At 40.0% G+C, this 17,648-nt stretch overlaps 2 protein-coding genes across 2 annotated transcripts in view; both read left to right on the plus strand.

Moving 5' to 3' along the window:
* The window catches only part of LOC127946330 (tripartite motif-containing protein 16), a 73,832-nt gene that overhangs the window by 7,652 nt on the left and 48,532 nt on the right, over positions 1-17,648 (plus strand). The gene's annotated exons all lie outside the window — the stretch shown is intronic.
* LOC127946336 (tripartite motif-containing protein 16-like) lies at positions 6,119-16,885 on the plus strand. The gene is made up of 6 exons (XM_052542847.1): positions 6,119-6,744; positions 7,078-7,173; positions 7,253-7,483; positions 9,986-10,145; positions 15,667-15,714; positions 15,920-16,885. Exons 1-6 carry the CDS (start codon positions 6,172-6,174, stop codon positions 16,432-16,434), a joined length of 1,623 nt encoding a protein of 540 aa, XP_052398807.1. The 5' UTR covers positions 6,119-6,171; the 3' UTR covers positions 16,435-16,885.

The raw sequence follows: 17,648 nt of genomic DNA on the forward strand, positions 1-17,648 counted from the left end.
TCTCCTCTGACCAGACTAATCCAGCAGTTCAATTCCAGGCTGCATTAAAGTCAGATTGTGTAGAAGAATCATCTGTTTCCTGTGGTCATGACCCTGTCTTCATCTGAGACAAGGTCTTTACAGGGGATCTGTATCTGGGGCTCTAGTTGTCCTGGTCTCCGCTGTCTTTCAGGGCAGTAGAGGTCCTTTCTAGGTGCTGATCCACCAATTGGGCTGGATACGTACTGGATCCGGGTGACTGCAGTGACCCTCTGATCTGGATACAGACCTGAACTGTTGGCTACAGTGACCTCGCAATAAGAGAGAAACAGACTAATATTAGCGTAGATGCCATTCTTCTAACAATGTAGCATTGTACATTGGGTGTTATGGGAAGTGTTCCCAGTTCCGGTTTACCTAATTAATGCAGCCTAAAAATCCTTTAACGGATTTGGATATTAGAAGCATATTAGTGTGTTAGTGATAGGCACGAATGTCAACGCTAATGACAAGCTAACGAATGCTAACGAAATGCAGGTAAGCTGCACTTGCGGATTTAGAATAAAAGAGAATGATCAAATTAATCAGATTATATTGACAGATAATATCAGAAATATAGTGGGAATTAAGTTATATTTTATCACTTCAACTCTTTCGAGTCGATTAATGTGTATACGCGTTGAGTCATTTTCTCCTGATAACCCCGAAAAGAACTTCAAATAAACTTTCAGTTTTGATCGTACAGATAAGAGCATACATCAATCGAATCTGTAAAGGGTCTACTTTGTTTGTATACAGACATATTAACAACAAAACTTTGTGCATTTATAAAATAAAGAAAACAAACAAGGTGTGCTGTCTCCAGACTTTGTCTGCGGTGATCTTCATTTAGACATGCATCATTAAAATGAACCGTAACTCAGTGAATACTCAACGAAGAGACATGAGAGAGATATCTATAGAAACCTTGAAATGTCTACTTTTAAACTAAACAAGTGCTGCCAAAAAAATTCTGTTATAATCCATATGAATACAACGCAATGTTCGTTTTTTACATCTCCCTTCATTATCTGATAATTCGATCACGCCCCTGCACTGAACACGCTATTGAGATTATAATGAGATTATAATGAGATTATAATGAATTATAATTATATTCAGATTATAATGTTTCACTGAAGCGCGTGGCTTGAATACGCCCATACAACAGAAAACAATGCAGCGAGACTGTTCTTCAAGTGTTTTTATTTCACTCTTCGCTTTGCGATGAGAGGAATAAGACATAATTCACCCCAAAAAGATGTGATGTGGATTAGGATTTGAGATTTGGATTTCCTCAGAAAAAATGAATGAAGTGCTTTATTCAGCAGAGATCATAAACATGAGTAAGTCTCTTTTTATTTATTTACATACTTGTACTAGTTTTCACATGACGTGTAAACATTTTACTAGTTAGACTTTTCCAAACTATAATTCCTGATTAAACGTGTAATCAAGTGAAACATTATGAGGTTTCAATAACAATATACACTATACCATACAAAAGCTTGATGTAAATAATATAAATGTAACAAATAAATGTTAATGTAACAAATGTAACAAACAATGCTGTTCTTTCAACCCCCCCCCCAAATCTGAAAAAATATTCTCAGCTCTTTTCAATATTAATCATAATAACCACAATACTACTACTACTACTACTACTACTACTACTAACAATAATAATGATGATGATAATAATATATATATATTTTTTTTGTAGAAAATCTGATTGTTAAAATGATTTCTGAAGGATTGTGTGACTGGAGTAATGAAGCAAAAAAATCTGCTTTGAAAGCCAGCTTTGATTGTTCCTAATAAACTGTTTAACTGCACCTGTAAGTGAATATTAAATTATGTTGTGGAATAATTAAATATATTCTAAGTAAACTACAAACAGAAAATTATATAAATTTATTTTGTCCTTTCATTCTTTCTTGTAACTCTTCCCTCTCATTCACACACTTGACTGAATGGCTCATTATTCAGCTCATTATGCGGGCCTTTGTCCCACCGAACTCTGTGAATAACTTGTCATGCCATATGAATTATCTAACTCACCTTCTGTATTCCAAGGATTTATGAACCAGGTGTTCTGGGAGTTACTCCATTGCTTTGTGATCATTAACATCGATGACATTCTCATCTACTCCTGGAACCTGGCCGAACATCGCCATTATGTGGAGCAGGTCCTACAACAGCTGAGGAAATACCCTTCTACATCAAGCTGGAGAGGTGCAAATTCTACCTTACCACCATCAAGTTCATGAATGAATGACAAAAAGGTCTAAGCCATTCATAAATGGCCAAAACCCAAAATGGTTAAATAACGCTAATGCTTTCTGGGATTCTGAAACTTCTAATGTCGTTTCATTCACCACTTCAGCCGCAACACCGCCACTCTAACTTCCATGCTCCGTAACAAGCCCGAGTCTCTGTCCTGGACTCCTGAAGCCCTTGAGAGTTTTGAAAAGCTGTAGGAAGCTTTCTGCATCGCTCCTACCCTTGCCCTTCCGGATCCTCAGAAACCATTCGTTGTGGAAGTTGATGTGTCGACAATAGGGGTATGAGCAGTTCTCTCACAGCGTTCCAGAGAGCCTCCTGTCCTACATCCCTGCTCATACTTCTCCTGCAAGATTTACTTGGCGGAGCAAATTTATGATATCAGTAACCACGAGCTACTCACCATCAAGCTTACTCTGGAAGAGTGGAGACATTGGCTGGAGGGAGCTATTCTTCCATTTCAAGTCATCATGGATCACCAGAACTTAAAGTATCTTCTTGAGGCCAAGCGCTTAAACCATTGTCAGGCATGGTGGGCTCTGTTCTACACCTGTTTCCAGTTCTCTGTTACCTACCATCCAGGAAGTATGCCCTTTAAAGTCTCCATCAGCCCACGGAACGATTACTAGCCTCTGAGACTATTCTCCTTCCAGCCATCATTGTGGGCTCTATCCAGTGGATGCTCGACAGAGAGATCCATCGAGCCACCCAATCAGAACCTTCTCCGCCAGGAGGTTCAGAAGGGAAAATCTGTTCCATCCTCCCTCCGCAATACCTTTCTGGACTCACTGCACTCTTCTACAGGCTCTGGTCATCCAGAGCAAACCATCTCGCTCCTTGAAACCCACTACTGGTGGCCAGAGTCATACGATGGTCTCACATCAGAGTTGACTTTGTCACAGACCTCACCAGGTCTGAATCTCACACATACATCTTCATAATTTTTGACAGGTTTTCTAAGGGATGCAAAATGATCTAATGATATGATGATCATCTTCTTGACGCGCTGACACTGGTTTCAGTCTACTCCTTGCGAAGCTCTCCCAAGTCTCCCATCGGCTTTTCCTGAAAATGATCCCAAGTCTGGGGTCATCCCTGTTGCTTGTGCACCTTTTCCTACCTAAATTTTTCCTTCCAGTCAAGTTTCTATGAATATATTTCAATAAAGTACTCTGTGAACAGCCAGCCCTTTCAGCAATTACCTTCTGTGACTTACCCTCCTTGTGGAGGGTGTTGATGATCATCTTCTGGACAACTGTCAAGACAGTAGTCTTTCCCATAATTGTGGTTGCATGTTCTATACTAGCCCAGGAGGTACCCAGTATTTATACAAAAAATTAATCAAACTAATCAAGCTCAAAACTAAATATAATTTTTTTTTGAGATACTGAATTTTTAATTTTCCAAAGCTGTAAGTCGTAACCACCAGAATTAAAACAAAACAGCTATGAAATATTTCAGTATGTTTACAATGAATCTAGAATACAATAAAGTTTGCCTTTTAAATTAAATTACAAAAACCGAACATCTGTTCTAGGATATAATTTTTTTTTTTTAGATGGACCTGTAAGTATAGTAATCAGGATACAGTATTTCTGTACTTTGTAAGGCTGTTGTCCTGCTTCTCTGTAACTTGTATTCTTTGGGTGTATGTCTGAGATTGACATCTAATAGACAAATCATGCTTTATAGACTTGACATGCCTGTTTTACACATATGACTCAAACAGAACCAGGAAACATGAATCACCTGAGTTCAGGGAAGGAGGAACTGAAGTGTAGTTGAGCTGTTGTGTGTTGTGTGTCTCTATATTTAAGACCTCTCCAGGTCTGAATCTTACACATGCATCTTCATAGTTGTCGACAGGTTCTCTAAGGGGTGCAAATTAAACTTCACAATTTCACCATCCCTGAAAACATCACCTCTGATCATGGGCCCAATTCATCTCCGGGGTATGGCGGGCCTTTTTCCAGCTCTTCTGAGTATCAGTTAGCCCCACCTCTGGATATCATCCACAATCAAATGGCCAGACTGAATGAAAGATTCAGGAAATCGGGAGGTATCTTTGTTGGAGCCTCTACCTTCCCTGGGCTGAGTACGCACAAATCTCCCTCAGTCAGCAAACTACCGGCCTCACCCCTTTTCAGTGCATCTACCAACCTCCCCTGTTCCTTTGGATGGGAGAACCATTTGACATTCCAAATTTTTGTTTTAATTCTGATGGTTACAACTTACTGTTAGGGAAATTAAAATTTCAGTATCTCAAAAAAATTAAAGCTGTAAGTCATAACCTTCATTAAAACAAAGCAACTCTGAAATATTTCAATATGTGTGCAATGAATCTAGAATACAAGCCATAACACCAGATGTACTTGCTACATCATTAGAAGAATGGCATCTACACTAATATTAGTCTGTTTCTCTCTTGTTCCGAGGTCATCGTAGCCACCAGATCCGGTCTGTGTCCAGATCAGAGGGTCACTGCAGTCACCCGGATCCAGTACGTATCCAGACCAGATGGTGGATTAGCACCTAGAAAGGACCTCTACAGCCCTGAAAGACAGCAGAGACCAGGACAACTAGAGCCCCAGATACAGATCCCCTGTAAAGACCTTGTCTCAGAGGAGAACCAGGACAAGACCACAGGAAACAGATGATTCTTCTGCACAATCTGACTTTGCTGCAGCCTGGAATTGAACTACTGGTTTCGTCTGGTCAGAGGAGAACTGACCCCCGACAGCCTGGTTTCTCCCAAGGTTTTTTTCTTCATTCTGTCATCGATGGAGTTTCGGTTCCTTGCTGCTGTCGCCTCTGGCTTGCTTAGTTATGGGTCACTTCATCTACAGCGATATCATTGACTTGATTGCAAATAAATGCACAGACACTATTTAAACTGACCAGAGATGACATCACTGAAATCGAGCATTGCGTTAGTTCAGTCAGGCCACGTTAGTCACGCTTACATCAGCTGATAGTCAGCTGATCCTGATGTGTTCCAATCCAGTCTTGACACCTATCACCTGCGGCCTATTTAAATTCACATTCTTCAGTGTCTCTTCCATCGCATCGCTGCTTGCAATTAACTTCCTCCTCCAACCCCAACTCCACCAACTGAACCTGTTATCCGATCTAACTTTGTTCTTTCTTGACAGTCTCTTCATTGGAAGCAGTCTCTATCACATTTTGTTTACAACTCATGTAATTGTGAATTGTAATTATGTATGCTTATAATGGTTCTGTTCTGTACCCCAGGGGGGTTTGTCTTGCTGCTCTCCCCACTCTGTCCAAGCATGGCTGCATGGACAGGCGTGGGGAGTGTTGCCCAGAACATAACCATACCGCCAACACTAACTGTATGCAATTATAATTGTCATAAATATACTTGACAGAAGTGGTCCTGATTGAATTCAATGATGAACTGCCTTTAACTGTTGTTTTGCATTATTGCCACACTGTTTTCCTAATGAATGTTGTTCAGTTGCTTTGACGCAATGTATTTTGTTTAAAGCGCTATATAAATAAAGGTGACTTGACTTGACAAGAAAGTTTGCTTTTTTATAATTAAATTACAAATATAACTCTTTCTAGGAAATATATTTTTTAGATGGACCTGTAAGTATAGTAATCAGGATACAGTAGTTCTGCACTTTGTAAGGCTGTTGTCCTGCTTCTCTGTAACTTGTAATCTTTGGGTGTATGCCTGAGATTGGCATCTAATAGACAAATCATGCTTTATAGACTTGAAATGCCTGTTTTACACACATGACTCAAACAGAACCAGGAAACATGAATCACCAGAGTTCAGGGAAGGAGAAACTGAAGTGTAGTTGAGCTGTCGTGTGTTGTGTGTCTCTGTATTTAAGCAGTAAAATGGCAGAATTCAGAATTTGTCAGGATGAATTCATGTGTCCAGTGTGTCTGGATCTCCTGAAGGATCCAGTGACCATCCAGTGTGGACACAGTTACTGTAAGAGCTGTATTACAGACCGCTGGGATCAGGAGGATCAGAAGAAAGTCTACAGCTGTCCTCAGTGCAGAGAGACCTTCAATCCAAGACCTGTTTTAGCTGGAAACACTGTGCTGGCTGAACTGGTGAAGAAACTCAAGAAGACCAAACTTGCTGCTGACTGTGACGCTGGAGCTGGAGATGTGCAGTGTGACGTCTGTACTGGAAGAAAATACAAAGCTGTCAAGTCCTGTCTGATGTGTCAGGAATCTTACTGTCAAACTCATTTTGACCATCATCAGGAAATTCATTTGCGTAAGCCACACAAAGTGATTGAAGCCACTGGACGACTGCAGGAGATGATCTGCCAGAAACATGAGAAACATCTGGAAATGTACTGTATTACTGACCAACAATGTATTTGTGAGCTGTGTACAAAATATGAACATAAAAACCACAACACTGTATCAGCCGCAGCACAGAGGACAGAGAAACAGGTATTTAACACTAGCAATCAAGTTAATACTCAGTGTAGTGATCCAACAGTCAGATTGTTTTCTGTATAGAGCCGCAGATTAATGGAGAAAAACTTTAAATTTGAAGCTTTATGTCTGTTTCAGTTTCACTTTTATAATACTTACACTTGTAGCGTGAAAGAGGTTTTGATATTTATTAATAGATGTACAATAGTGGTAAACCATCAATCATCCCTTCAAGAGTTTGAACCTACAGCTCTTATCAGTTCCACTTTTCCTGGATTCATCTGTCCATGTGTTGATTTAGTGCCAGTAGTTTTCTGTGAGATTCACTATCATCTGTTTGTCCTGCAGAAGCAGCTGAAGAAGACGCAGAAGACACTCCAGCAGAGAATCCAGCAGAGAGAGAAAGATCTCCAGCAGCTGAGAGACACTGTGGAGTCTCATAAGGTGAGTCTGAAGAAGAAGAGAAGTTTGTCTCCGTCTCAGTTCAGACTCACTGAAGCTGAATCACTGTGTGTCCTAACAGCGCTCTGCACAGACAGCAGTGGAGGACAGTGAGAGGATCTTTACTGAGCTCATCCGCTCCATTGAGAGAAGCCGCTCTGAGCTGATACGACTGATCAGAGATCAGGAAAAAACTGCAGTGAGTCGAGTTGAAGAACGACTGGAGCGACTGGAGCAGGAGATCAATGATCTGAGGAGGAGAGACGCTGAGCTGGAGCAGCTTTCACACACACATCACATCCAGTTTCTGCAGGTAACACAGATCTAGAAGAACAGGATCATAGTGGACCTGAGTAGATCCTGCTGTGACAGAGACTCACAGAGAAACATTTCATGAGTGTCTTATTATATAATCATCAGTCAGACTCTCATCTGATCATCTTCTTCTGAAAGAGGCACCACTAAAAAAATGACTTTCAGCTCTGAAAGTCTCTTTCTCCTAAGCTCTTTCTTCTTGAAGATATTTGGCTGTCAAACACCACTAGCGCCACCACACTTCACTACCCTTCAAGGGTCCTTTTGAAATTTCTCTAACTGCTCTAAAGTTATAAATGTTCATTCTAATCAATGCCTTTCCTGAGCAAATCTACTCAACCCTACAATCAGGCTCCATTGATGTGCTTGAGCTGTTCAGTGGGATCTCGTGGGTTTAAAAATAGAGGAGGCACACTAATTGTATTGGTCTGGGATCCCTGCCGATTATTATTATTATTATTACTATTATTTGCTTAACCACATTAAAATGGCTTTTTGGTTGCTTTTAGTAAGAAAACGTAAAGAAAACGACACACAGTAAGATAATATAATATCACTTACCCGGACTATCACTTAAAGCAAACATTCATCCCTTCTCATGGTCTGTGTTTAAAGAGAGCTGTGTGTTGCGCCATTTAATTAAGCTGACTGTTGTAGCCTATATTATATATTTTCACTTTATTTAAAATTTGTATTTATACTATTTGTATGAGAACTTGGTAAATCTGATGGCAATCAAATATTCAATATCGCTACTCAGCATAAGTACTTGGTACATTATCAGCGCAGCGGGAGACATTCAAACTAATATCATGCAATTTTTCGCCTCTATGATGATTGGTTGATACCAGAAGGATGGCTAGCCTCCCCTACAAGGCTTCATGTACCAAAATTTATTGTGAATTTTGTTAACATTAAATCAACCTCCTCCCATTTTTACCTCAAAATCATGGTGAAGCAGTGCCTCCCCTGCCTTCCCCGACGAGTCGCCACTGGAGCTGTTTGATATACATTGATGTTTTTAGTAGAGTTGTTACAATTCCGATACTAGTATCGGAAATATCACGATACCACAACAAAATTCTGGCATCGGCATCGGCGAGTACATGAACTCATATACGATCCGATACTATTTTCAAGACCTAGTTATGACCGCCAGCTTTGCCTAACCGCTGCACGGTTCTTCTTCGCTGCTCAGAATGCATTGCAAACACAGGAAGTTGTGCTGTGTTGCCACAAGCAACCCCTGTTTAGAGCAGCGAAGAAGAAATGAAAATGCGTTAGCAGCACTGATCTATATATGACTGGATTGCTCATCGCTTTCTAAACTGCCAACAGACAGTGAAGCCGCTTCTATATTATAGATCAGTGGTTACCGGTATGTCCGCTGTTTAGCAGTATTTCAGACTGGACCAACCAGACAGTAAAACTGCGACTAGGGATGCCACAAGTACTGGCACTTCACTACCAAGTCGGTGCTGAAAATGTAAAAATATGATGATACCAGTGTCTCTGTAGTACCGGTAGTAAGTTTGAATATATTCGATACCCACAGCTGCGTTCAGTCTCTTCCGTGTTAGTCTAAGCGCAAGGCTCCAGACTGTAGCCGAATATATACTAGTGTCTGAGAATTTTAAACTGCAAAATACTATTTAAATATTACTCCTGCAAATTCTACATCTCTGTGGGTGATGGGCGCAAATGTGCGGGAGCTCGCTGTTTTGTAGTCTCATGCCGTGTGTCACTATATGAGGACATGAACGCATATACCGTCACTTCATGAGAATTTACCGTTTCATTTGAGAAAATGATCATATCATAAACACAGACACTCAAAGATCTTCATGGCGAGTAAATTGACAATGTATTAAGCTACTGTTGTAGATTTAGCTATGTCTCTATGCAGTAATAACTATGTAGTAATATGTAGTAATACGTGTCTATTAATAATAATAATTATGCCTAGACGGTTGCTTGTTTTTTGCTTGTTTTGTTGTAAAGAGATTATCTGATTAATATATCATTTTTTATATTCCTAGACTTATTTGTTGGAGTTTTTTATACAGTTATATTGTAAAACTAAAATACCTTTTTTAGTTTGCAGTGTTTAGATTTTTGTTTCAAGTAGTATAAACAGCTGTATAAACAGATACACACTAAGGTATCGGATCAGTACTCTGTATCGGCCGATACCCTGAGCCCAGGAATCGGAATTGGTATCAGGAAGAGAAAAAGGGTATCGGAATATCTCTAGTTTTTAGCAGATCTTTATCCAAACTATTTCCTAGAAGTTTCACATATAGTGTAAGTGCCAAATAGTAGAATCTGTAGCTCTAGTGTGATATAATGAATATGAGAAAAATGAAGCTGATGCAGTGAAAGGGGCTGGATTGAGGTGAGTTACTAAAGATCAACTCAACAAGAGCCGCACAAATCTGATGTTCTGCAGGTTACTGGGTGAAGTGTGGAGCTCAAGAGTTTTGATTTCTGTTTTCTGTAGAGTTTCCAGTCTCTCTCAGCACCTCCTGAATCTACAGACATAAATGACAATCCCTTCAGTTGTCTTGTCTTTTCTGATGATCTGAGAGAATCTGTTCATCAGCTGAGAGACAAACTGGAGGATTTCTGCAAAGAGGAGCTCAAGAAGATCTCAGACAGAGGTAAAGTCCTGGGGTCTCATTTAGATTCGTAGATTTCATCCTAAAATTTCACGTAGGCACAAAAGCTATATTTTGCGTACGCCCAAAAGTTTTCAGATGTATAAAACCATGTGTACGTCAGAACCTGCACAAAAAACTCTTTATAAATTCCATTCAGGGGAAGATTGTGCATACATTCATCTCCACCTCGTCTCCTCCCCGAAATCACCAAATATGGAGCTAACAACACCTAGTTTTACTATGCATAACCATACACGTGACACCATGTTTAACATGGAGACAGTAGGTAAATAGTATCCTTGCTATGTTTTAGAATAAATATATAAAAATATCCATTAAAAATTGTTTTAAGTAGTTCTCAGATATATTTTAGATGATCTCATTCTTTTACACTAACCAGAATTTCAAATTAATGCATGCAGTTTTGCTGATAAGATACAAATATTTTAGCTATTTTAGTGGAAACAGATAAGCCCATATTTATTGCAGTGTATAGTCTGATTAGGCGCATCACTGACAAAGTATTGTAGAAAGATGACTTTACACAACATTAACACCTCTGTCCAGCAGTGTCCACCATAATATCACAGTAAATGTGCATCATCAATCATTGTTCTCGCTAAAATATTTATCATAACATGTGATCTGTGTAGTTTAAATTTAATTATTGTGCACCTATAGCACTCCTCACTGTCATAAAATAACATCACAGGAAAATTATGTTTATTGTTAATTAAATTATGTAATTATAAACCCGATTCCAAAAAAGTTGGCACATTGTGCAAATTGTGAGTAAAAAAGGAATGGAATAATTTACAAATGTCGTAAACATATTTTATTCACAATAGAATATAGATAACATATCAAATGTTGAAAATGAGACCTTTTGAAATGTCATGCGAATATTGGCTCATTTTGGACTTCATGAGAGCTACACATTCCAAAAAAGTTGGGAAAGGTAGCAATAAGAGGCCGGAAAAAAAGTTAAATGTACATATAAGGAACAGCTGGAGGACCAATTTGCAACTTATTAGGTCAATTGGCAACATGACTGGGTATAAAAAGAGCTTCTCAGAGTGGGAGTGATTATCAGAAGTCAAGATGGGCAGAGGATCACCAATTCCCCCAATGCTGCAACGTGAAATAATGGAGCAATATCAGAAAGGAGTTTCTCAGAGGAAAATTGCAAAGAGTTTGATATAATCATCATCTGCAGTGCATAATATCATCCAAAGATTCAAAGAATCTGGAACAATCTCTGTGCGTAAGGGTCAAGGCCAGAAAACCATACTGGATGCTAGTGATCTTCAGGCCCTTAGAAGGCACTGCATCACATACAGGAATGCTACTGTAATGGAAATCACAACATGGGCTCAGGAATACTTCCAGAAAACATTGTCTGTGAACACAATCCACCGTGGCATTCACCGTTGCCAGCTAAACTCAATAGGTCAAAGAAGAAGCCATATCTTCCGGTCTCAACCTCATGGCACTGACAGAGACTTGGATCAAACCTGAAGATACTGCCACCCCTGCAGCCCTCTCTACTAATTTCACTTGTTTCCACACTCCTCGTACCACTGGGAGGGGTGGAGGTACGGGTCTCCTTATATCCAAAGAATGGAAATTTGAACTTCAGCCATCACCTACAGGTACTGGTTCATTTGAATCACATGCCATTACTGTAACCCACCCTGTTAAAATCCACTTTGTGGTCATTTATCGTCCTCCAGGTCAACTGGGAAACTTCTTGGAGGAGTTGGATGTGCTGCTATCAAACTTTCCTGAAGATGGTACTCCTCTGGTACTGCTTGGTGACTTCAACATCCACTTAGATAAACCCCAAGCTGCTGACTTCAAAACTCTGCTCACCTCATTTGATCTCAAGCTAGTGTCCACTACAGCGACTCACAAATCGGGCAACCAACTTGACCTCATCTACACGCGCGGTTGTTCTGTGGACACCTCTTCAGTTGCTCCACTGCACACCTCTGATCACTTCCTCATTACTGCTAACCTAGCACTTACTCCTGAAGTGGCACACACTCCAACGCAGGTCACCTTTCGACGGAACCTACGCTCACTCTCTCCATCTCGCCTATCTGCTGTGGTTTAATCCTCTCTTCCACCATTCTCTCAGTTTTCTGCTCTGGACATGAACAGTGCTACGGACACTCTTTGCTCCACTTTAACATCTTGCTTGGACAACTTTTGCCCACTGTTGTCTAGACCAGCACGCACTGCCCCATCTGCCCCCTGGCTGTCCGAGGTTCTCCGTGAACATCGCTCTAAACTCAGGGCTGCAGAGAGGAAATGGCAGAAATCAAAAAACTCTACGGACCTCAGTGTGTATCAATCTCTCCTCTCTTCCTTCTCTGCAAATGTCTTCACAGCTAAAACATCCTACTACCACAACAAAATTAACAGCTGCTGTGACGCTCGGACACTATTCAAGACTTTCTCTTCTCTTCTTAATCCGCTGCCTCCACCTCCTCCATCGACTCTTACAGCGGACGACTTTGCAGCTTTCTTCACAAATAAGACAAGATCCATCAGTGAACAATTCTCCACACCGCAGACTGAGGAAAACTTCACAATGACTGGTGCACACTCTTTATCCTCCTTCTCCCCACTCTCAGAGATGGACGTCTCCAAACTTCTCCTGTCCAATCATCCTACTACTTGTCCACTTGATCCTATCCCCACTCACCTCCTTCAAGCGATCTCTTCTTCAGTCATACCTTCACTTACTCACATTATCAACTCCTCTCTTCAATCTGGAACATTTCCCTTAGCATTCAAGCAGGCTCGGGTAAGCCCACTGCTCAAGAAACCATCTCTAAATCCAGCGCTTCTTGAAAACTACAGACCGGTATCCCTTCTTCCATTCATTGCAAAGACACTTGAGCGGGCTGTGTTCAACCAGCTTTCTATGTTCCTTGGACAGAACAACCTCCTCGACAGCAACCAATCTGGCTTCAAAAGTGGCCACTCAACTGAGACTGCTCTGCTCTCGGTTACTGAAGCCCTGCGACTAGCAAGAGCAGCTTCAAAATCCTCGGTACTCATCTTACTGGACCTGTCTGCTGCTTTTGACACTGTTAATCACCAGATTCTCCTGTCCACCTTAAGAAAGATGGGAATCTCTGGAACTGCTCTCCTGTGGGTTAAGTCCTACCTCTCTGACAGATCCTTCAGTGGGTCTTGGAGGGGTGATGTTTCAAAGTCACACCACCTTGCTACTGGGGTTCCTCAAGGCTCAGTACTTGGACCACTTCTCTTCTCCATCTACATGACATCTTTAGGATCTGTCATTCAGAAGCATGGCTTTTCTTATCACTGCTATGCTGATGACACCCAACTCTACTTCTCATTCCAGCCTGATGACCCGATGGTAGCTGCTCGCATTTCAGCCTGTCTAAGTGACATTTCTAGCTGGATGAATGACCATCACCTTCAGCTTAACCTTACAAAGACTGAACTACTGGTGATTCCAGCTAACCCATTGATTCATCACAACTTCTCTATACAGCTGGGCTCGTCAACCATAACTCCTTCGAGGACAGTCAGAAACCTAGGAGTTGTGATGGATCATCAATTAAGCTTCACTGACCACATTGCTACAACGACCCGGTCCTGCAGGTTTGCCTTATACAACATTAGGAAGATTAGACCCTTCCTGTCAGAGCAAGCAACCCAACTTCTTGTCCAAGCTCTTGTTCTCTCCAGACTGGACTATTGTAATGCTCTCCTGGCGGGCCTTCCTGCATGTACTGTCAAGCCTCTGCAAATGATCCAGAATGCAGCAGCGAGGGTTGTCTTCAATGAGCCAAAAAAAGCTCATGTTACTCCTCTCCTCATCAGGTTACACTGGCTACCAGTAGCTGCTCGCATCAAATTCAAGGTACTGATGCTTGCCTACAAGACGACCACTGGCACGGCACCAACTTACCTAAACTCACTGGTTAAATCCTATGTGCCCTCCAGAAGTTTGCGCTCTGCAAGTGAACAACGCCTTGTGGTGCCATCCCAAATAAATTCAAAATCACTCTCACGGACCTTTTCCTGGACTGTACCCAGCTGGTGGAATGACCTCCCAATCTCAATTCGTACAGCTGAGTCTTTACTCATTTTCAAGAAACATCTAAAGACTCATCTTTTTCGCCTGCACTTAACCTACTAACACCAGTACTTTTCCTTTTCTTGTCTTTTTCATTTAATAAAAAAAAAAAAAAAAAAAAAAAAAAAAACTATATACACCTGGCTATACGTTCTATAATAGACTAACTGAGACTTGTCATGGCACTTGTATTCTGTTGTTGTTCTCTTGTTGACCTGACTGCTTCTATTGTACTCATTTGTAAGTCGTTTTGGATAAAAGCGTCTGCTAAATGATTCAATGTAATGTAAATGTAATGTATATCTAAACATGATCCAGAAGCGCAGGTGTTTTCTCGGGGCCAAGGCTCATTTAAAATGGACTGTGACAAAGTGGAAAACTTTTCTGTGGTCAGACAAATCAAAATTTGAAGTTCTTTTTGGAAAACTGGGACGCCATGTCATCTGGACTAAAGAGGACAAGGACAACCCAAGTTGTTATCAGCACTCAGTTCAGAAGCCTGTATCTCTGATGGTATGGGGTTGCATGAGTGCGTGTTGCATGGGCAGCTTACACATCTGAAAAGGCACCATCAATTCTGAAAGGTATATCCAAGTTCTAGAACAACATATGCTCCCATCCAGATGTCGTCTCTTTCAGGGAAGACCTTGCATTTTCCAAAATGACAATGCCAGACCACATACTGAATCAATTACAGCATCAAGGCTGCATAGAATAAGGATCCGGGTACTGAAATGGCCAGCCTGCAGTCCAGATCTTTCACCCATAGAAAAAATTTGGCGCTTAATAAAGAGGAAGGTGCGACAAAGAAGACCTAAGACAGTTGATCAGCTAGAAGCCTGTATTAGACAAGAATGGGACAACATTCCTATTCCTAAATTTGAGCAACTTGTCTCCTGTCCCCAGACATTTGCAGACTGTTATAAAAAGAAGAGGGAATGCCACACAGTGGTAAACATGGCCTTGTCCCAACTTTTTTGAGATGTGTTGATGCCATGAAATTTAAAATCAACTTATTTTCCCCTTAAAATTATACATTTTCTAGGTTTAAACATTTGATATGTCATCTACAGTGTATGTTGTATTATGAATAAAATAGTGACATTTGAAACTTCCACATCATTGCATTCTGTTTTTATTCACAATTTCTACAGTGTCCAAAATTTTTTGGAATCGGGTTTATTTTTTATAAATCACGATATGTGCGTGGAAAATTATGTACGTATATATTATGCCCATTTTGTGTGTACGCAACGTTTATAAATGAGACCACTGGAGATTCATCCGCTCTCACAAATGAGTCCATCATCATCTCATATCATGAATAAAGTATTAGAAATGTCTTAGGAATGGATGCAGATTCATGAGAATCACTCTGTTCATGTCTGTTGATTTCCACAGACACAATCACCAACATTGTTCCCAGAACCAGGGACGACTTCCTACAATGTAAGTCTGTAAGAAAACAAGCAGAAAAAGTGTGTTCATGTTCTTCCTGTAGAATGTGAAAGAAGAGTTTTATAACTGATGAAGATGGTAATGATGATTTGCACTGATATCTGGTCATCTGTACTGAGACACTGATGATACACTGAACATGAAAAGATCAAACAGATTCATAATTCCTGATTCTGATGTGTTTTATCTCCATCAGATTCCCGTCAGTTCACTCTGGATCTGAACACAGTGAATAAACGCCTCCGTCTCTCTGAGAACAACAGAGTTATTACTAACACTGGCACAGTCCAGCCGTATCCTGATCATCCAGACAGATTTGATGTGAATCAGGTGTTGTGTAGAGAGAGTGTGTGTGGACGCTGTTACTGGGAGCTGGAGTGGAGTGGAGGTGTTCGTATAGCAGTGTCATATAAGAGCATCAGCAGGAAGGGATTGGATAATAAAGGTTTGTTTGGATATAATGATCAGTCCTGGAGTTTGGACTACACTTCTCCCAGATACTCATTTGGACACAATAAGACATGGACTGATCTCCCTGTGAAGTCCATCAGCAGGAGAATAGGAGTGTTTGTGGATCACAGTGCAGGAACTCTGTCCTTCTACAGCGTCTCTGACACAATGAGCCTCATCCACACAGTTCAGACCACATTCACTCAGACGCTCTATTCTGGGTTTTTGGTTGGTTCTGGATCATCAGTGACACTTTGTTGATGAATCAGAATAGATTGGCGTGATATTTTCCCATAATGCTTTGAGCTGCATGATAAATTAGTAACAATGAGATGCTATAGAGTCTCTTTTTTTTCTTCATGAAATTAATTGTTTAAATTACATGACATAATTAATTTTTTTTGCACCATATAATGACACAATTTAATTTAATTTGCAACATATAATCATTGCTGTTAATAATGTTCATTGTCTGTTTGATTTTGTCTTTAACTGAATTTTACTGTACATTTCTGCCATATGTACATCAATTTGACGTAGTCACTACTGACAAGCTACTACTGAATATATTATAGAAACTTAATTTCCTGTAAAGCTACTATGAAATAATCTGTATTGTGAAAAGCGCTACACAAATAAACTTGAATTGAATTAATACTGCAGCTGAACGTCTGTCAGTGACATAACATGTCGTAATAAATATGTGTAATAAATCCTCATAAAGACAGTAAGATTAATGCTTGCACACTTGATTTGATTTCCTGGTGCTTAATTTATGAATCTTTACCTAGAATTCGTCCTAAAAGTGTACGTTCACACAAAAGCTAGATTCTGCGTACGCACAAACGTTTTCATATTTATAAAACCATTCGCACACCACAACCTGCGCAAAAATCCTTTTATAAATGCCAGTTGGAGAAAGATTGTGTGTACGTGCATTTCCTCCCCATCTCCTCCCTGAAATCACTATGTATGGAGCTTGCAACGTGTAGTTTTACTATGCATAACCTCATCTGCATATCATTGCCAACAATTTACATTTCTAAAATAACCCAGTATCCTTTTTATGTTTTAGAATAAATATATATAAAAATCCATAAATACAAAATTGTGTAAAATACTTCTCGGAGAAGCTTTTTAGAAAGGAGTTGATTCATTCTTTTACACTGGCCAAATAGTAGGCTATTTTAATAGTTTTAAATAAAATACATTTATGCCATTTTGCTGATAATGCTTCATTTCCTTGTTCTCACTAAAAATATTTTCACATAACGTGAGATCTGCAATTTAGTTTAATCAAAAAATATCACATCCACTACAAATATGTCTGTTCATATAATCTTTAACTTCTGCATATTGACTGTTTGTGATCTCAGTGCTCATCTCCATTAATGAGTGTCATTTTTAATCTTATAATTTATATCAAAATGAAAACTACAGTTTTTCTCACTGTAGTAAAAGTGTGCGTACGCATG

This window comes from Carassius gibelio, chromosome A24 (genome assembly GCF_023724105.1).
Source record: "Carassius gibelio isolate Cgi1373 ecotype wild population from Czech Republic chromosome A24, carGib1.2-hapl.c, whole genome shotgun sequence".
In the NCBI taxonomy this organism is placed as follows: Eukaryota; Metazoa; Chordata; class Actinopteri; order Cypriniformes; family Cyprinidae; genus Carassius; species Carassius gibelio.

Excerpts from the sequence above, each read along its gene's own strand:
- LOC127946336 (XM_052542847.1), top strand. The coding sequence starts at position 6,172 with ATGGCAGAATTCAGAATTTGTCAGGATGAATTCATGTGTCCAGTGTGT. Across the intron at positions 7,174-7,252 it reads ACACTGTGGAGTCTCATAAG|CGCTCTGCACAGACAGCAGT; the intron begins GTGAGTCTGAAG and ends GTGTCCTAACAG. Across the intron at positions 10,146-15,666 it reads CAAGAAGATCTCAGACAGAG|ACACAATCACCAACATTGTT; the intron begins GTAAAGTCCTGG and ends TGATTTCCACAG.